Genomic DNA, 18724 nt, shown 5'->3' with positions numbered 1-18724 from the left:
GTTTTTCTGTGCATTTCCTTTCTCATTGTTTTATCAGCTTGCATGTCTACCAGCATCTCATTTTCAAATTCAAATGGTGTCTCTTAATGCCATAATCCTGTACTAGATTCTGATCATTTTGAAGTCATGTTGAGGTGTTCCACACAACTTATGGAGCTGAAACAGTCCATTCTCCATTCTTATTCTTCCCTAAAAGGAGATTTGTGTATCTCCTTTCCAGAAAAGAAAAAAAAATCACTGTACAGGAGCAGGGAAATGGGAAGATAATGGATAAGTAAAATAAACAGTTCTCTGAGGTTGTGGAAGAGGGCTTAAAGAGAGAAGTGCCATTGGATGCTGAAGGTTTTGGTTTTCAGCTGGTCTAGCTGAGAAATTAATGTGTTTAATTAGAGTTTGACTTGTATAGTTGTTATATTAGGCTCATGTCCAGCATTATCACTTGATTCTACTTTGCAGATTTCCTGCTTTTAATTTACAGAAATTTAAATTGGTGTCTCTGTCTCATGCCTTTGCTTTCCCTCCCATTGCTTCGCAGCCAGTACTCTCATACTGTTGTTTTCCCAAGGGTTATTTCCAAGAGGCTGTGACAGCTGGTAGACTGCTCAGAAAGATCTATTTTAATTATTTGCTGTTTTCAGCAGGTGTTTTAGCAGTGGGTTGGCCGTGGCTTTTTTGGAAAGATTTCCTATAACCAAGTATCCTGATATCCCACTTGCCAACTGCTACCACTGGAGAAGGTGTAAAGGTGTCCATTGTTTTTCATCATAGGTTGCTACCGTTTGGAGTCCAGTAACAGATGCTTTTCTTTGTATTTTCCTCAGCGAGCATTGCTAGAACAGAAGCAGAAAAAAAAGCGCCAGGAGCCATTAATGGTTCAGTCCAATGTGGACAGTCGCACAAGGACACGCAGAATGAAACATTCAGAAGAACAAGCACCATTGGTTGAATCGTATCTTAACAGCAACAGCAGCACCATATATCATGGTATGCAAACAGGATCTATTGCATGTGTATTTACTGCAAGTCCTAGTATGATACTTCTATGTTACATGTATGCTAATGGGAACAAAGGTGGTTGGTTTGGATTTTTTTAATAAATAATTGATAACCTTCACTTGTGTTTTGAGATAAAAACATCAGAACTTGCAATGCTAGCCTAGCAAGAGGGAGTGAGGTAACTACCTGCCGTTTCAGTGCTGTGGGAAGAGAGAGTGGCTTGTCCCTTCTACCATATATATGTTTAGGTGTCTTCAGCCTTGATTCCTACAGAAGTAATGCTTATGCTGTTCCACTGTACATGTTCTTCTATACATAATTTTGCTTAAGCCTGACAGTGTTAATGATAAATTAGAAACATGTTAACAAATTTCAGCTTAGTTTGAATATAATAATTTCAAAGATACTGTGTTTCTGCAAGGATCATTAAAATTGGTAAGTAGGCAGAGAACAACATTTCAAGCTTGTACAATGTGGTCTGTGCTTTTTTATTGAAGATTACAGAATCCAGAAGGGGTAGAGATGCTTCAGGTATCACAGACATAGGGAAAAAAAATATAATGCCATTTCTGTATTATTAGACTTCAAAGAATTTAATCATCAGGAATAAATCCTATGGAAAACAGTTGTTACTCAGTTCTGTTCTCATATAGCCCTTGCTTGTTGGCTCCCTAGTGAGGGTAGATGCATACTTTTCCTCAGGATTCCCTTGAGGGAAGCTTGGGTAACTCTTCTTCAATATTGTGTCTCTTGTAGATCTTGTTCCAGGTTGCTAACACCTCCAAGGGATATAGAGAACAGTAAATTTTAAATTTTCTTGTTTTGCAGATTGTTAAGTTGAATTTGATTCATAAGGGATTCATAAACCTCAGTAGAAAAAGGCTTCCTTCCCTCAGTATTAATGGGCATGTTAATACTCAGGGAATATTTCATAGCTGAAATCTGCTTGTACTGGTAATGCAGTTGCCTGTTCTCAGGTTGGGAATACTACTAGGTGCCAGAATAATTAAGGTTTAATGTCTAAAATCCAAAACCTAAGATAGCTTTGTGAATCTGCCTCTTGTAGTAATAAACCCGAACCAGCCAGAATCCTACTCTTAAAACAAACAAACAAAACCTGAATCCATTATTTGGTTCAGATCTCTGTACTGCACATGGTTACTTTTCATCTACCCTGTCATTTCATTTTCAGTTGTTTATCACATCATTCAAAAATGAGATGGCAGGTACTTACTAGAATAAGTGATCATGCTGTGAGAAGTGCAGTTCCAGAGTCTCTACCCCTGGTTTGCAGACTGGTGGAATTTTTTGCTGTGGTTACAGCTACAGAATTTATTGTTAGAAACTGGAAAATTGTGTTGATACATGTTAAGGTTTCATTAAAATGGGCTTTTTTATCTCGCTTCTGCACACAATAGGCTACCATAAGTGAGAATTAATTTTTCTCAAAGTATTGTTTTAATTATGTTATTATTTTAATTATGTATTAAAAGCATCAGTAATATTTCTTACTCTTTATTGTCTTTTTCTCAGGGTCTGGGAAGAAAATTTTTAAGAAGAAATTTAGTTTCATTCCAGTTTGACTTAAGAATTATTTCACACAGAAATTTAGTTTGTTTTCCTTACATTTTTCTTTTTGATCAGAAAATTCAGAAATTTTCTCTTTCCTCTTTCACTCAATAGCTTATCAAAGGTACAGAACTGTTCTAAGAAATAGTACCTTATGGTGCGGAGGTGCCATTGTATACTAAACATTCTGTAATATCAACTGAACACGGTTTTAATTTTCACAGATCAGAGAAACAAACATTATCACCCCATAAATGGTAGTAAATTTCGTATCTGCACTGAGCTAAGTTTTGCGACAGTTTGCACTAGGATGGACTTTCTGACTTAGGTAAGATTAACTGTGCTTTTAAGGTAAAAGTGACCCTTCCTGTAAAATTACACCATACCATTTACTGGAATACTTATTAATTTATTCGACTTAAATAAGTTTGATCTAAATTTGCCTCTCAGACCCTTGCAATATTTCATAAGGTTTCAGAGGAGCAAAAAAATATAGCAATATTTCTCATATTCAGCATGGAGTTTGTTAATCCCTGGGAACAGCTGTTCTTGTAATAAACTGTGCAGTTAGCAAAAGCCAATTTAGGAGAATTTAATTACCTAGTAAAGTGTTAGGAAGACTGCTTTTGAAAATATAAGAACTTCAGATGTGTCCTTTTATGGTGTGGTCTTCTCTGTGAATGTGCTTTGTGTCTTAAGTTACACTGCATGGTATGTATCTAGGTTTTGATGACCATTTTTAACTATGGTATTCAGCTTCAGGGTAGGCATTTTTTTCCCCTTCAATGGAAACATTTGTATGTGGCAGTGTCGGATGCATGAGACAGCTGGGCTGTTTCTAAAGAACTATTCTGCTCTTTTCCGTTCATTTGTTTCTGTTATGGGCATGCTGATTTTAAGTTAAGAATGACTCTTTGATGGGAGCTGATGGTCTACTGAATGAGCTACATTGCTTGGATGAGCATGTTTGTGAAATCAATTCCTGTACTGCAAATGCTACAAAAAGATCACTTCTTTACACCTGTCATCCTCCCGTACTCTCTTTTTTTAGCTTGTACTGATTCTGTGTAGCACAAGAGTACTTGTTGATTTCAACAAATAATTGGATGCCTGTGTGGAGGTATCTCTGTGGTACTTTGAGCAAAGTAGGTCAGAGATAACAGCAATTCTGAGATGTTAGGCTTTCCGTGCTGGGAAATTTTCTTTCATACACTGCCATAACTTATTCTGATGCAGTTATCTGTGCTGCAATAGTTCCCTGATGGGCGACTCTACTCTGGAATAAAAGCTCATTTCATTCTAGAATAATAATCAGTGTGTGGAGTAAAAGGTCAGTCACTTCTGTTCTGGAATACAACATTGGCCTGATGAGCTATTTGTAGGTAGATACAGTGGAACAGCGTATTTCGCTAGTTAAGCTGATCATAAGTTTTTCCATATAAAGAAGGCCTTAACTGGTTTCAATCCTCTGCAGAGAGTTGCAGGATTATCGCTGCTAGTCCTCTGACCGCACACGTATTTTGCTTCATCTAGCTTGGAGCCAAAGGGAAGTGTAAATAAATCTAAGATGCAGTAGAATGGAGGGGCTGTGACTGAGTACAGCTGGGGCAGCTCACAAAAGGCATAATACGAATGTGACTTTCCTACATCTGTGTTGCTTAGGATTGAGGATGCTGGGACCAGTTTAATTTGGTATGAAACTGAGCAAGTACAGGGCTCTCTTGAGTTTTTGGGTTTTGTTGGTTTAATAAGTAACAAAATGGCTCTGCTGAAAGGGTTTCTTCACAGAGTACGGAGGAGTATTGGATCATTCTTCTCAGATACCTTCAAAACAGAGAGGTGACACTTTGGTAGGATGAAATGTATCTCTTTTCCCTGACACGTGTTACTAGCAATTCCTCTGGGTGTTGTGAGACTTTGAAGGAGATGGGTGCTCTTCCACTGAGGAAGTGGCTCTGCAGAGTTCACATGCACCAGTTTCCATAAAGATCACTTCTTGCCAGTTCCTACCTGTATTTCACCTACAAGTAAAAGTTTTCCAGCCCTGTAGATTGTAAATGTAATATATATATTTAAAACCATTTAGTTGTTGGCATAATGACCAATTAATAACAACAGAAGTATTTCAGTTGTCTGCAGGACCTGACATGAATTAAGTTGAATAGGCCAGCTCGAGATGAAATGAATCTTTGGCACTCTGGTCCAAATGGAAAGTGGTCATGTAAAATGATGAATATAGTGTCTCTCCCCATCTCTCCCCTGCTATGAAATGCAAGTATTAATATACTTTTGGGACCACACTTGTAGGTTAGACCCTAAATTATCTTCCTGCTGTTTCAAGCAGCAGGTATCCTTCCATTAACTTCCATGATCCTTTCCAACCCTAACTATTCTATGATTCTATGATGTTTGGGTCCAATTATTACAACTATTACAAATAATGCATCTCTCTCTTGCAGTACCAAATACAACTTCATCGCTATTTCGTCATTATAAATAGCAAAATAAAAGCCAATAACAAAATTTTCTATTGCTATGAAGTTTACATTTATATAAAAGACAACAAAGTCATTTATTCACTGGAATAAATTTAATTCTTCTGTGTAGGAGAGATCACTTACAAATTGCTCTGTCTTCTCTTTTTTTGTATTCTTATTTATTTTCAATTCAGTGTCCTTCATCAGAACATATTTAAACCTGTTTGTTTAAATTTTTTGTTAAATTTTACTTGCCATTCTGTTATGCCTTTCAGTCACATCTGCTGGTTTGTTTTCCTGTATCTCTGCACCATGTATTTTGTGAAGTTTGTTGAAAGCCTGAACAAACATTTTAGTCTGATATGAGATTGCCAAATTCTGCTATGAGTTCTTTTCAGACTAGATTGAAAATACATACTGAGCATTCCTGGAGCCAAGTAGCATGCAGAGGTACACTAGTTACCGCAACAATTTAATGACATTATTTAATTACATTTAATGCAAATGATGAAAGCCCATTTTTACAGAGCAGAGTAATTTTACTTCTGTGAAAATGGTGAATATCCATTGGGGAGCAATTTTTCCTTTTGCAGCACTGAGGAAGGCAGAGATTTGAATGAGTGCCAGATATGCTTTCATTAATATTACCATACTTTTTTGCAGCTGTGGCTTGGTTTTTTTTAAGGCTTGAAATTAAAAATGTTTTCAATTACATATTCTCAGAGTAATTTTCATAGCAACTTTCAATTTAGAGATTTAGATTAACCATGTGTAAAAATTACTTTCTTACTTTCCTTCTCTGACATTTGGCAGCACATTTAGTTGTAATGGTTGTGTTGTGTGTTGAACAGACTTCTGATGATAAGTCGTAGCTCTGGATGGTTGATTTTTGATGTGTCATTCTGTTCCTTTACCACGAATGATGAGAGTTTTTTGAGAAGTATCAAGCTGTCAGATATATAAGATGACATCAATTAACTATCCATTTAAAACTCCATATATTTGCATGTTCATCAAAACAGTGCCTTGCCATCCATTTTCCACTGACCTTGAAATGAGAAGGTATTTGTTTATTTTTTGAAGATAGCAAGGAATGTTCTGTGCACAAGACTATTAATACTGAGAGATCAGGCAGCACTCCAAGTATCGTGTGGGCAAAATACTTAACTTCCAATAAACATATATTCTGAAATTTCCCTTTCAGCTGCAGTCTCTTCACCTTCATCCTTTAAAGCATCTTTTTGATTTATCAGCAATCCTTTCTGCACTAGTACGTTTTCAAAATAAACAAACCAACCCAGCAGCAACGATCAGAGAGCAGGAAGTAGCAAGAGATTTAGAGGTCTTTTTGTGCTTCTTGGTGCTGAAAGATTTGAGATAAGATCCACTTACATTGTATTTACTTTCAGTTACTACTTCAGCACTAGCTGTTATTTTCTGTTCTTGACAATCTCAGTATCTGGGAGGAGCAGGGGCCAGGAGATGAGGGTGACCCCAGCATGGGCGATACTCTCACAGGTCAACCCACCTGTGTCAGACGCGGCATGCAGAACTAGCCACTGCCAAAAGGATTCTCAGCAGATTCACAAGGGATGAATCCGGAGCTCTCCAGGGTGCTTCCAGGTTGGAAAGAAGATGGGGCTGCAGTGTACATACGAGGAGTCCATCATGCAGATGAGCTACCTAGAGTGTAGCACCAAGGTCCTCCCAAGAGACATACCTGGGACACAGCACACCTACACTTGGGCTGAAATAGAGCCCATGGCCCATGGGCAGGATGAGGGTGGAAGTCCCCAGGGATGCTTGTTGGGGCGATTAAAGCCTGCTCGTGCCCTCAGGGCCCCAGTACACTAAACAGTTATGTAATTCCTTACTGTCTTTAATCTTCATGACATAGGTTTTTCATGGATAATTTTAGCTCTCATTATTAGTTGTCTGCTTCCCAAAGAGTCTAAATCATTGCTATTAACTCTCCATTTCACTTGATGCCTTTCTTTTCCCCCATCCCCAGGGTCAGACAGCAGTTATGTGGGGGTTGAGAAGAATCTTTTGTTTAATTATTTCCTTTGTTCTTTCTGAAGAAATCTTCTTATAGCAGTGAGCTTTTAATAATGACCTTAAGCAGCACCAGATTCTCATGTACACTTGTTTCTTTTTTCACAGCCCATTCCCATTCAGTTTTACTTATGAGAATTTTCACCTTTGTAGAAGCAGCCTAGTCAACACATCAGTGTTAGGTACATAAGCTGCAAGGAGACATAGGGAATTTATGGGGAATATAAGTTTTTGGGAATATGATTGTTACTAGCTGCAGGGGTAATGCCTTCGATTGTAAGCATTTTGAAGCAGAAATCAAATCTTTGCATGTGATTGAATATTAACTAACATACCAGTGTCCTTGCCCTAATTCAGGCCCTTCCATTTAGCTAATTTTATTGTTTATATAAAACTAATAAAAATATTGTATTGCATTGTAAAATACAGTGGGTTTGCCCATCTTTACAATATTTCTGGTAGAATTGAGTATCATTTAGATGGATTGTAGACCAGATCAGAATCTAAGTTGATAAATAAAGTAATAATGAACAGCCCAAATCAGCAACAAGATTCACTAAGCTTAGAGCTTTACAAAGTAAAATAGCAAGCTGTTCTTACAGTGAAGCACAAGAACATCTCAGTCAACTGTAAGAAAAGGACAATCAATTTGCATTGATTTGTTAAGGTACACTGAACTGTAATTTATGGTTTTTTGCATGGTATTTATTCTGGATTTCACTTTAACTGTTGAGAGGACATTGGTAAATAAAATGAACATTTGTCTTGCACAGTGGAGCCAATAGTTTTTCTCACATACCTCATCATCTGGTTCGTCCTCTTTCTACTTCAGGTGTTTTCCACTGAGACTGTACAAATTCTTAATGTAGCCATTTAATTTTATTTTGTTTTTCCTTTTTTTTTTTTTTTGGTGATTTTTCACTCATTTCATTCTTCAGATAATGTACTGATCAAACCCACTGTTTTTCAGCACATGGTATTTTTATGTGATAGAGATTGGTAAGTTTTGATTTATAGAGATTCTTTTTTTTGTTTCTTCCTCTAAGATCATCAGAATGTGCAAGCACTCCTATAAAGACAAATGGTCATGCAAATGGAAAAAAAAATCTTCATTTTCATTGCATGCTACTTTGAAATTAATTTCCTGTGTGAACTTCTCATCATGAAGGCCAGACGAAAAAATATGCTTCTCATTTACTCATATAAATGTATGTGGATAACTGTCTTTCAATTTTTTTTTCCAATTCTGTGTTATCTGTCACAGATAATACAGAATTTGTCGCTTCCTTACAAATTGCATCTTTTTGTTTGATTGTGCACTGTAGCTTTATCCCTGTTCCCTGTAACACGCAGTGTTGTGCAACATGGAACTGCTTCGTGGGAGAGGCTTTTCTTTTCCCACTTTTAGCAGTTAGACCATTGGTGATGCAGGGCAAAGACAGGATACTGCCCTCCTCTGCTTCAATGCGAGTCCTACTGCACTCACCTTGTTAATGGACTGTTTGTTCATCTTTCCAGCTCCGATCTTGAATTAATATAGTACTATGTGCTCTTTTGTATCTCCCCAAAAGTATTTTTTTTCCTAATCCTGTATTGAGGGTAGTAGTCAATACTTGATTTAATGAACATGAGTGAATAACACTAAAATTAAAATCATGTCATTGTTGTATTTGCCAATCTTGTCAAAACTGTTTCTTACAATTTAGGAGTTGAAATGAGAATGAAACACCGTATCTGAGAGTTCATTTCTATTTGCTGTTAGGAATTCTGTCTACCCACAACACATGCTCCTCCATTTTTGTCTTGTCCAAATGCAAATTCTAGTACAAATGAATAATTCTAATAGAAAAGGAAAGTATTGGAGGGGGTCGGGTGCTTAAGTGAAGATTTTAACAATTTGGGGTGGGGCACATAGAGTATCGGTCTAGATTTTCAAATGTGGTCTTCTGTTGTTTAAGGTAACTCTCATAAGGATTTTAGAAGCTGTCTAAATTTCTCTTTGTACTGAAATGAATGCATTTTTGAGTAACAGTCTTCGAAATTTCATCCCTGTATAGCTGCATTTAAGGTTCTTTTTTTATCCTGTATTACTGCCTGTAATTGTTTTTAACTCTTTAACATCCAACTAAGGATATAATTTGCTGTCATATCAGCAAATATTATATAGTGAGGCCAGTTTATCTAATTTTCCTTATTCAGACTTTCTTGCAGGGAACTGTTTTATGGGGCTATCTAAAGTCTGTGGAGAATGCAGGTTAGAGTTTGCCTCAAGGTTCCCATCCTGCTGAGAAGGGAAATTCTTGTCAGGCTGTTACTTAGTGATCCAAAAATGTAGTAAAGGGCAGAGGGGAAGACATTTGATCCCCTGACAGCATGCTTGGAGATAAACATTACCTCTATGAATTGCTTCATCTCTACACAGACTAGGAGTTCTGGTTCAATAAGTTCAAAGCTCCACATGCTAATGGCCAACTGCAGAGTGAGTACAGAGGGTATCAGAAATGGTTGTTCTTACAGCTCTCCAGGGCAGGAGAAAAGCACTGGAAACAGAAAACAGAGGTTTTTACTTTGTTCCACATCTAAATCTGTTGGACCCACTAAGCGAGGAAGGTCTACAGATCTCTCTCTGCAGGCTGGGAGGCTTCAGAAGGCAGCCCATTGCCCACTCCTCTGCAGGGATCAAAATATGAGGAGGTTAGTGCTTATAGGCAGGGGAGACCAGTGCTTATCCTGTGCTTAAATGCATATATGTAGCCAAATGACCAGGAATTCAGCGCTGTCCTGAACTGAATTTGTACAATCAGTAGCAAAAATACGTAATTTCTTTGGTACCTGCAGTCATGAGAGAAAACATTAGTGAGTAGATGAGCCTTAGTTGAGATTTGCTATTTGATAGATAATTAGTAGCTAAGAATAAGATGGTTTTGTGGTGCAGACGGTATTTTGGGATTTATTTTAGAGGTGGTGCTTTAAATGTAATTGTAAAGCTCAGAAAAGTATCCTTTAGGAACATTTAAATGTAATTGTAAAGCTCAGAAAAGCATCCTTTAGGAACAGGAAATTCTGTGCCAATTCCTTTCATGAACCCAGCTGCAGCATCTGCACATTTGTGGTTTAAATCTTATTTTTAAGCCTCTATCACTTAAAATGAAAGTCCTGTTTACCAGAGACAGCAGTGATGGTGTATGCTCAGAATGGCTACTGGACTGAAATCTTGTCCTCTGCCTTATAAAGCAATGAAAATATTGCCTTCTCTGCATTTTGGAGCTCCATCATGTATGTACTTATAATCAGATATCCCTTGCTGAAAGTTATAAGGAAAAAGTAATTCAAAAAGCTTCAGGCTTTTAGTTGTTAGATCAAAGGATGGCTGACAAGATAGTGAAGATAAGTCTTTAGCTTTTCAATTAGCAGTGTCAGAATGTTCATCCTGTGCTGATTAATTGTTGCTTTGGACCAAGTAAATGATGCTTCATCTGAGTGAATGAATATGGCCATGTTTAAAATTATTTAGAGAACTGTCTGCTCATTTAATACAGGCAATTTGTACTGAATTTAATTATAATGTGGATTAGCATTTTCAAAACAAAAGAACCCCTGTTTTTTAAAGAGAGACTGAGCTATAAATACAGGATAGATTGCTGGGTTGGTAAGTCACACATTTAAAGGCTGTGGAGCTGAGACTCTTTGGTTGCCTGCTTAGCCCAAGGCTGCCATGTTCATGAAAATAGGACCCAGTGTACTGTCTTTAATGTGACATTTTCCCTAGCATCCTGTGCACTCACTCCTTTGGTTATGTCATAGAATCATAGAATAGTTAGGGTTGGAAAGGACCTTGAGATCATCTAGTTCCAACCCCCCTGCCATGGGCAGGGACACCCCACACTAAACCATGTCACCCAAGGCTCTGTCCAACCTGGCCTTGAACACCGCCAGGGATGGAGCATTCACAACCTCCCTGGGCAACCCATTCCAGTGCCTCACCACCCTCTCAGTAAAGAATTTCTTCCTTATATCCAATCTAAACTTCCCCTGTTTAAGTTTTTACCTGTTACCCCTTGTCCTGTCACTACAGTCCCTGATGAATTCCAGTGCTTCTCTACACTCAGCAAAAGGACTGCAGTCTTGTGAGTAATGGATGATGAAGACATGTATGAAGTGTTGGGCAGTGACAAGCTGTTTCTTTGGGCTTTTAGTCACCCCTCTACTAATTTAATGTATATTTTCTATAAATCTGGAACTCTTCCACTGCGTAATGAGAAAAGGAGCATGTGTTTATTGAGTGCCTCAGATGCACATTGTGTTGTGAATGTAAGGCTACTCATGACAGATTTCTGTGCTGTAGAGGATAGCTGTGGGTTTGTAGGCTACAGTCTCCACAGACAGAGATAAATCCATTTAGTCTTACTCCTCTAAGAATTTCCTTGGTGTTTCTATTGCTTTTCATGTGCAGGAAGGATTCCCGATGAACAGGGAAATTGCCTCACAGACCAGAAGCCTAGGGAGAATTTCCCCCTTCAAAGAGAGATTACTGGCAGTCCACATGTCATTGAGCATCATTTGGCCCTTTGGGGGTTTATTTAGTTTCTCAGGCTATTTTAAAAGTAATTTTATGGGCAGTCAGTTCTTTCTGGTAAGGTTCCTTAGTGGACTGTTTTTATGCTTTTAAATAAAGCACTTTAGTTTTGAGAAAAAGAAAGGGATGGTGGGAGGCCATCTCCATCTGAGATAAACCACAGTCACCACGTGAAGCCAGTGGAGCTTAGTAATTGACAGTGACCAACAGCTGGCACCAACATCTCTTAGTGCCCACTTACAAGTTGTTTCCTTAGGGGGTAAAGTTTAATGATTATTTTATTGTATTTCACAAAGGTAGTTACTTTTATGCCTTTGTAAACTCAATATTATTTCACTTCAAGGCTTGGCCTCTCCAGAAGAAAGAGTTACTGTGTGTTGCTTTTACAGATTCAAATATTGACCTCAAAGTGTGTCATGCTTTTAGAAAATGATAAAGCATCCTTTTACTTTGACAACAATTGGCAATGCATGAATTATGCTGACATTCACAGTTTATGCCATGCATATTATATTGAGACTTCTAAGGAATTAATTAGGTTTTGCATATGTTACAAAGTAGGAGGAGTTTGTATTTTCGGTTGGGTATAGTTTCACCATAAAATGCATGGCCATTCTGTTCGTCATACTGTGATATATACAACTGTGCAAGCTGTATTTTGAAAATAACCTTCCAATGATTCCTTGTTTTCAGGGTTAAGATGTAGGTTTAAACACGGGCAGTACAAACTCTAGATACAATTTTTCTGGCTTCATTCTGCCACAGTTGATGATCAGTCTGGCAGAGCTTTACTGTGAGGAAAAGTGCTTCCTACAATAGCTCAGCAACACATTAATATTCTGATGTCACTTTTGGCCTGAAAGTTAGGAGCTAATAGATTATTGGAAGGAGGAAAAAAGTTAGGAAATACATTCCAGCTAACCTAACACTTTCAGGTTTACTGTAGCTTTGCAAATTATGGTTTATTTGACTCTCCTGTCTGCATGAATTGTCTGAAATACCAAACAAACTCTGCTGTGTCTGCTTACACTTTTATACCTTCACAGAGTTCTCAATTCATTCTCTTCTCTCTGTTTCTTTCTTCTCTCTCTGTTTTCTTTATGGTGGGGTACCCTGAATCTCTCAAGCAGTGCAGGAGGCCGAACAGGAAGATGTAAAGGTGGTAGTGGATGCCCAAGCTCCGAAACCAACTAAAAAAACCAAGGCCGCAGCTGCGAGCTGTCAGACTGGCGGCACCAGAAAGGAGAAAAAAGGGAAACACAAAGGTTAGCTGCATGCGGCTGAATGTCAGATGTGGAATTGACTGCAAAATACATATTTTTCTTTTCTCTTTCTTAAAAAAAAAAAATTTCTTTGAATTTTTGTAAAGAGCCTGAAAGTAATTTCTTGAAAATTTTATGAGATTGGAAAATGTGAGTGGTCTGGTCTTGCTTTGACATGTATAACCTGGAAGTAAAGGAGGGCTAAAATTTGTAAACTGAGTCTTTTCCAAAAGGAGAGCATTCAAATTGCAGAGGAGGAAAAAAGTACTGATGGAAAAATAGCTGGTGTTTTCCTGGCGTGTTAAAGAAATGACTTACATCTTACATCAATGTGGTTTCTTTAGACTGTCTGCATGTAATGTAATTTGGCGAAAGAGCCTTAAATTGCAGTCAGTTCTGCCCAGAGTCTTACTGAGGCTTGAGCTGTACAAATTAGAGATGTAAGTAGACATTTTGTAAATCAATTCAACAAAACCGAGATAGCATTCTCAAAAGGGTTCTTCAGGTTGTTACTTCAGTGTTACTCTGTCTCACCTGGTCGACATATGGGGGTGTTTGTATGAAAAAAATTCTGTGATGATTTTGGGTGAGAGTAGGTAGACAAAAAATACACTACTGACCGTGACAAAAGGGTAGGTGGAAATGCCATTGCCATTATCAGATTTACTATTTGAGCTACATAGTGATGGAAGAAGTAACATGAGCTACTTTAGCGGTATTCAAATTTTGTGTATATGTATGTGCACACTCACAAAGAGAGAAAGGTTTTTGTACCACATACACTTTCTTTATATTCGATGGTGAATGACTAATGAATACCTTTCCAGTAATGTGCAGTTCTTGGATAAAGTCAGTGTAACACTATCCTGCCTGGACTGTACTGTATTCTTGTCCTGTGTATGTCCAACAGTCTCTTCATTACTGCTTAAGTAAGAAAATAGTGTATATCCTTGACAAGTCTATTTAAAAGTAGCAATGACTAATAAAGGTGATTACTGAGGTCAGAATACTGGGGCTTACCTATGGGGATTTTGCAGGACTTGAGCCTACCTTTTCCAAATCCTTCACATGTATTTTACATATACATATACATATTTTGCAGCTTAATTATTGAGATCTGAATCTGCAGCATCACTATGTCTGTAGTCTCTCTGGCTAAAAAGAAAGCCCTAGGTTAGATAGGCTTTGGTCTGGCCCTGAGGCAAAGACTTCATTCAGATATTTGAAAAAAGATGGTGTGTGTCAATACCTAGGCTTAAAGTAATAACTAAAAGTCAAAGGTAAAATTATCAGAATATAAAAATTGTTGGCAAAATAATTGAACAGAAACCTAATGTTTCTCAATTTAATGCAAAAAGTAATGCCACTGCAGCATAGTGATACAGATGGCAAATTTTACTTTGAAGTGCATCTTGCTGGAAAGTAAAATTCTTTTAGTAGTTTAAAGGTAAACCTGTCATAGGCTGTAACTGGGCATTGTGCAGGGTAGTACTTAAATCATGGTTACTGCATGACCTTGAGGCTCAATTTAATCTCATAGTGCCTGGTTTGCCTTCATGGAGTGTCTGTGCTATATTCAGAACTTCAGAGCTGTGCTGGTCAGTTCCAGCACAGAGTGAGAAGCGGTAATCATTTGAGTGTGTGTTTTCCAGGGCCATTCTGCAGATGCCAGTCACATGCGTGCTGGGGCTGCCCGGGATCGATAGCCGTCTTCGAACTTACTGCTAGATGTAGGCAAGTTAAGTTAGACTCTGAGCACTGTGTGCTTACTGTGAAGGAGTTGCACAGTTTTCTATTACCTCTCAGCAGGTAACACCTAGTATTTTTCTTATATGCCAATAATATTTTTGTTAATTTTCTGAAAAATTCCCCAAACAGGCAAATGTTGGCATATTTTAATATAAGCAAGTTGTGTCAGTAAAAGTAACACAACTTAATGTAGACTGAGAGCTTTTGCATGCTGATACTGCTCTGCGTGGTGGAAACTAATATTCTTGGCTATAAAAACCTCTGCTTTTGCTGCAATTCTTATTGCTCATCCTGCTGTAGTCTTCTCTGGCCTTCAGCATTTGCCCATCAATGGCATCTTGTGTATGTTTCCATGGAGTGGAGGTGTTATTCATCAACTATACTAAAGAAAAGTTTGAGTACCTCCTCTCCTGAAAGTTATGTTGATGACTAGTAACAAATCTCAAGCAACAAGCATCCTTGTCAGTTGAAGTGTGTTCAGAGCATACACGTAGCATCTTCTCATCCAGTTCATCTACTTTTTTTGCACAGTGGTATTTAACTGTTCATTCATGTATAATTTCACCCTTGGAATCATACCTGGTTTACCTTTGATAGTGTTGTGAAACTGTAGTGTTTACAGAGGGTTATAACTGGATTTCTGATCTTACATCCCTACTGAAGCTGCAAAATATTTTGGTTTTGGTTGAAAAAGTAAACCCAAATGCAACTTTAAAATTCCTGAGGGATTTTACTGATCAATCCACCGCAGACATAGCTAGTTCATGTTATTTAGGAATGAAGAAAATGGAAGTGATAAGCAGAACCCTGTAGTAGAACTTGTATCGTTTTTTCATTACTGTTTAAAGTTTGAATCTTAAAAAAAAATAATAATAAATTGAATGGATTTGCTAACGACTTCAAATCTAAATAATGAAAATGGATGAAGGGTAAATTGTTTTATGCCATTTTGTGGCACAAGAGATTTTGCTGGAGAAAGTTCATTGGTAATTAGATGAAATCTTGAAAGTTTTAGGTTCTGCTTTTAGCTTTGCAGGTTTTATCTCCACTCTGACTACGCTGACTGTAGCCTTTGTATGTCCTGTAAATAAGCAGGATAAATGCACTTAATATGCTAAAATAACATTTTAAAGGTTTCTGTTAGAATTTAACTACAATGAGCATTACCTTTCCAAGCATAGCGAATCTCTTTGTGATTTAAGAAAAAAGAACCTATAGACCAGATCCTGTGAATAATAAGCTAACTCAGAGAGAAAATCATTGACTTATACATGAATAGCTCTTGAAGATGTAGTGTAATGATTGTGCTCTGGTCTTAGATGTGTAATGCATTTTTAAGTAGCTCAGAGAACAATGAAACTATGATCAGAACAATGTGCTAAAGACAAACGTGAAGGAAATATTAGGTTTAATGAGGTTACGCTGACATTAGGCAAGAAGAAGAATGTGGCTAATTGTTCATGTAGAGCTGACTGTGCGTCTCAAGTTAGGGGTCAGTGCATTTTGTAATTCTGTGCTGGGTAGTACGATACTTAGCTTTCTTTCCCCCTGTATCTGTGATTATTACTGGTATTTTATTATTAATGGAGGTATCCAGTATACACTCTGCCTGTTTTTAAAAAGAAACATCACTTTGGTGACACAGAGCCTGCAAATGAAGTAAATTTAGGACGTTTTATAGTAGCTTAGCTCACTAAGCTGGTATTTCTGAAAGCTTTGGTCTCCCAGTTTATTGTTTGACATAGTATTCAGTATTGGAAAAAATCCCAAACAAAATATAATGAATTAATATGAATATGGTTGTCTTTCCAGTGGAAATAGTGGATTAAATTCCGGTTTGGCTTGCGATGCTAGTAAGGGGTGAATAAGGCCATTACTGAACACGATTGTTGGATGGTTCAACAGAAAAATAATGCAAACAAACGAAAACGGTTGCGGCAGGAACCTATGAAAAGTATTTACCCTGCATAGTATTACAAATACAAAGCCACAGCATCTTTAGCTATCAAATACCTTGATGATTCTTTAAAAATTGAGATTCATGAAAGTATTACAGGTGCATAGTGGTGTGGTGTTTTTGTTTGGTTGTTTTTTTTCCCCAATATATGTTTGTGAAGAAATTGATAAATATCCTGGATAAAGTGGGGTTTTTTTTGCCTATGTGCAATGAATGGAGCAAAAACGAATCAGGAAGATAAAATGGAACCTTTAAAAAGACCTGGAAAATCTGCAAACCAGGAGTTAAATCAGAGGGAAATCTGTTAAGAAAATTCAGGAATCATTCTGTGAAAAGCTGTTGTTTGGGTTTTTCTTCCTAGCACTCTTGCACTTACAGCATGTAAATACGTTCTACAAAACTCCTGCTTTGAACTGCACTGGTTCACTCAATTCCATGGGCATTATGATTTTTGTTATTGAAATCAGAAATCTTGATGAGTTTAAAATGTTCAAATAAATGATACCTTCCCAGCAATTTTTTTCTTATATTGTACATTAAACATATATATAGTATGTTGGGTATTCCCTGCTGTCTTTATGAGAGCCAGAAAGCAAGTGAGCTGCTTTGACACACAGCAGTTTTTCTGCCAGGATGGCTATTTCATGTTTTGATTTGGTTTGCTGCTTCTGTGTTTCTGTTCTTTCTTTCACGCTTGTCTGTCTGTTTTGATTTGTGCCTCCTGCTCCATTTTTATATGTAACAAGCAACTACGTTAGCTCTGGCTGCCTGAGAAAGCAGGACCATTTGTTGGATACTTATCATTTCTCACTGTAGAACTTCCTTTCTGACAGGGGGAGGGGAGTTCATGTAGAGTAGATTTGTCTTGGCTTCTGTTCCCTGTGCATTAAAGAGAAAGGGCAGGAGGAACAATAAAAGAGTTTCCAGCAAGAAAAGTCCAGTTATTTCTAGATCTGACAACCCTTTCAGGCTGTGCTTTGGCAACATATGGACTTGATTGCGAAAAAGTCATTTTAGCCTCCTCAGGGTAGGGATTTATGAAAGCCGAGTTCCTGCCAGAGTTTTTTAGATTTCATCACAGTGAATGTAGAGCTTGGTGCTCAAGCACTCACTTTTTAGTGACCTGAATCTGGTGTTATCAATAGTCCCTCTTTTGATGGAAGTTTGGGCTCAATCACCTCCGGAGGTCCTTTCCTAAAAGGCTTTCTGTTTGCCGCCCTGTCCCTATAAACAAATCCCTCTGTGATTTTGCAGTTGCTTGAACCCATATCAGTGAGTGAACAGCTCATATGAGAAAGGGCATATACTGGGAAATGGCTTGCAAAATATTGACTGCTACAATGTACTTAAGGTTATTCAGTCCTAAAATAGACTAAAAAAAAAAGCTTTTCCCACCCTTTAAACATTCTTGTTTTTCAGTAAATTCTTTCTCTCACCCAGCAGTGAGAGAAAGAGATTATTTTTTTTTTTTTTTTTTAAGCAATGGAGTTCTAAATTTCTAGAAGATGAAGTTTCATGATAACTTGATTCTAACCATTTTCTTGGAGCTTCCTAAGCAATCATTCTGAGAAAAAACCTTTTCCACTTACTGATTTGTGCAATGCTATTTTCTTGTACCACTGTTCCGGAATTAAATGCTAATATACTCAGCTCAATGCTGGCCTCAGCATTTTGCGTTATCCACATGGGTATGACTTCTGTGTCAGACCAGTGGCTAATCTAACCTGGTTATCTAGTGTGCCTGCATTTGCTGTCAGCTTCTTTGTAGAGGAAGGACATACTTATTGTTGAACCCTTATTGTATGTAACTGAGGTCAGAAAATGTGGCTTGAGATTTTCTCTGGTTCCAGAGACCTCCCACCTGACCTCAGTCAACTCTTCAGATCTGATCTGTGAAGGGTTCAAGCATGCTCTTAAAACTTTTTCTGTGAGCAATATGCCTGACTTCACATGTTGAATTTGTGTCCTAAGTGTTTTATAAAAAGAGAACAAGAATTTTTGTATCTTGCAGTTCCTCATGTGTAAAGTAGGGACAGAAACTCATGTTCTCTGTGCTGTGTTCCTTTCCTGATACGTAATCTTG

At 37.7% G+C, this 18724-nt stretch overlaps 1 protein-coding gene across 1 annotated transcript in view; it reads left to right on the top strand.

Annotated features, from left to right (window-relative positions):
• The window catches only part of TUB (TUB bipartite transcription factor), a gene marked incomplete at its 5' end in the record, with an annotated part of 72821 nt that overhangs the window by 31231 nt on the left and 22866 nt on the right, over positions 1-18724 (top strand). Inside the window, 2 exons of the mRNA XM_080618702.1 lie at positions 822-984; positions 12804-12938. Coding sequence (XP_080474828.1) covers positions 822-984; positions 12804-12938 — 298 coding nt within the window. The remainder of the gene's footprint in view (positions 1-821; positions 985-12803; positions 12939-18724) is intronic.

The sequence above is a fragment of the Psittacula echo genome (assembly GCF_963264785.1).
Source record: "Psittacula echo genome assembly, chromosome: 5".
In the NCBI taxonomy this organism is placed as follows: domain Eukaryota; kingdom Metazoa; phylum Chordata; class Aves; order Psittaciformes; family Psittacidae; genus Psittacula; species Psittacula echo.
This window is presented reverse-complemented; position numbering and strand designations above follow the sequence as displayed.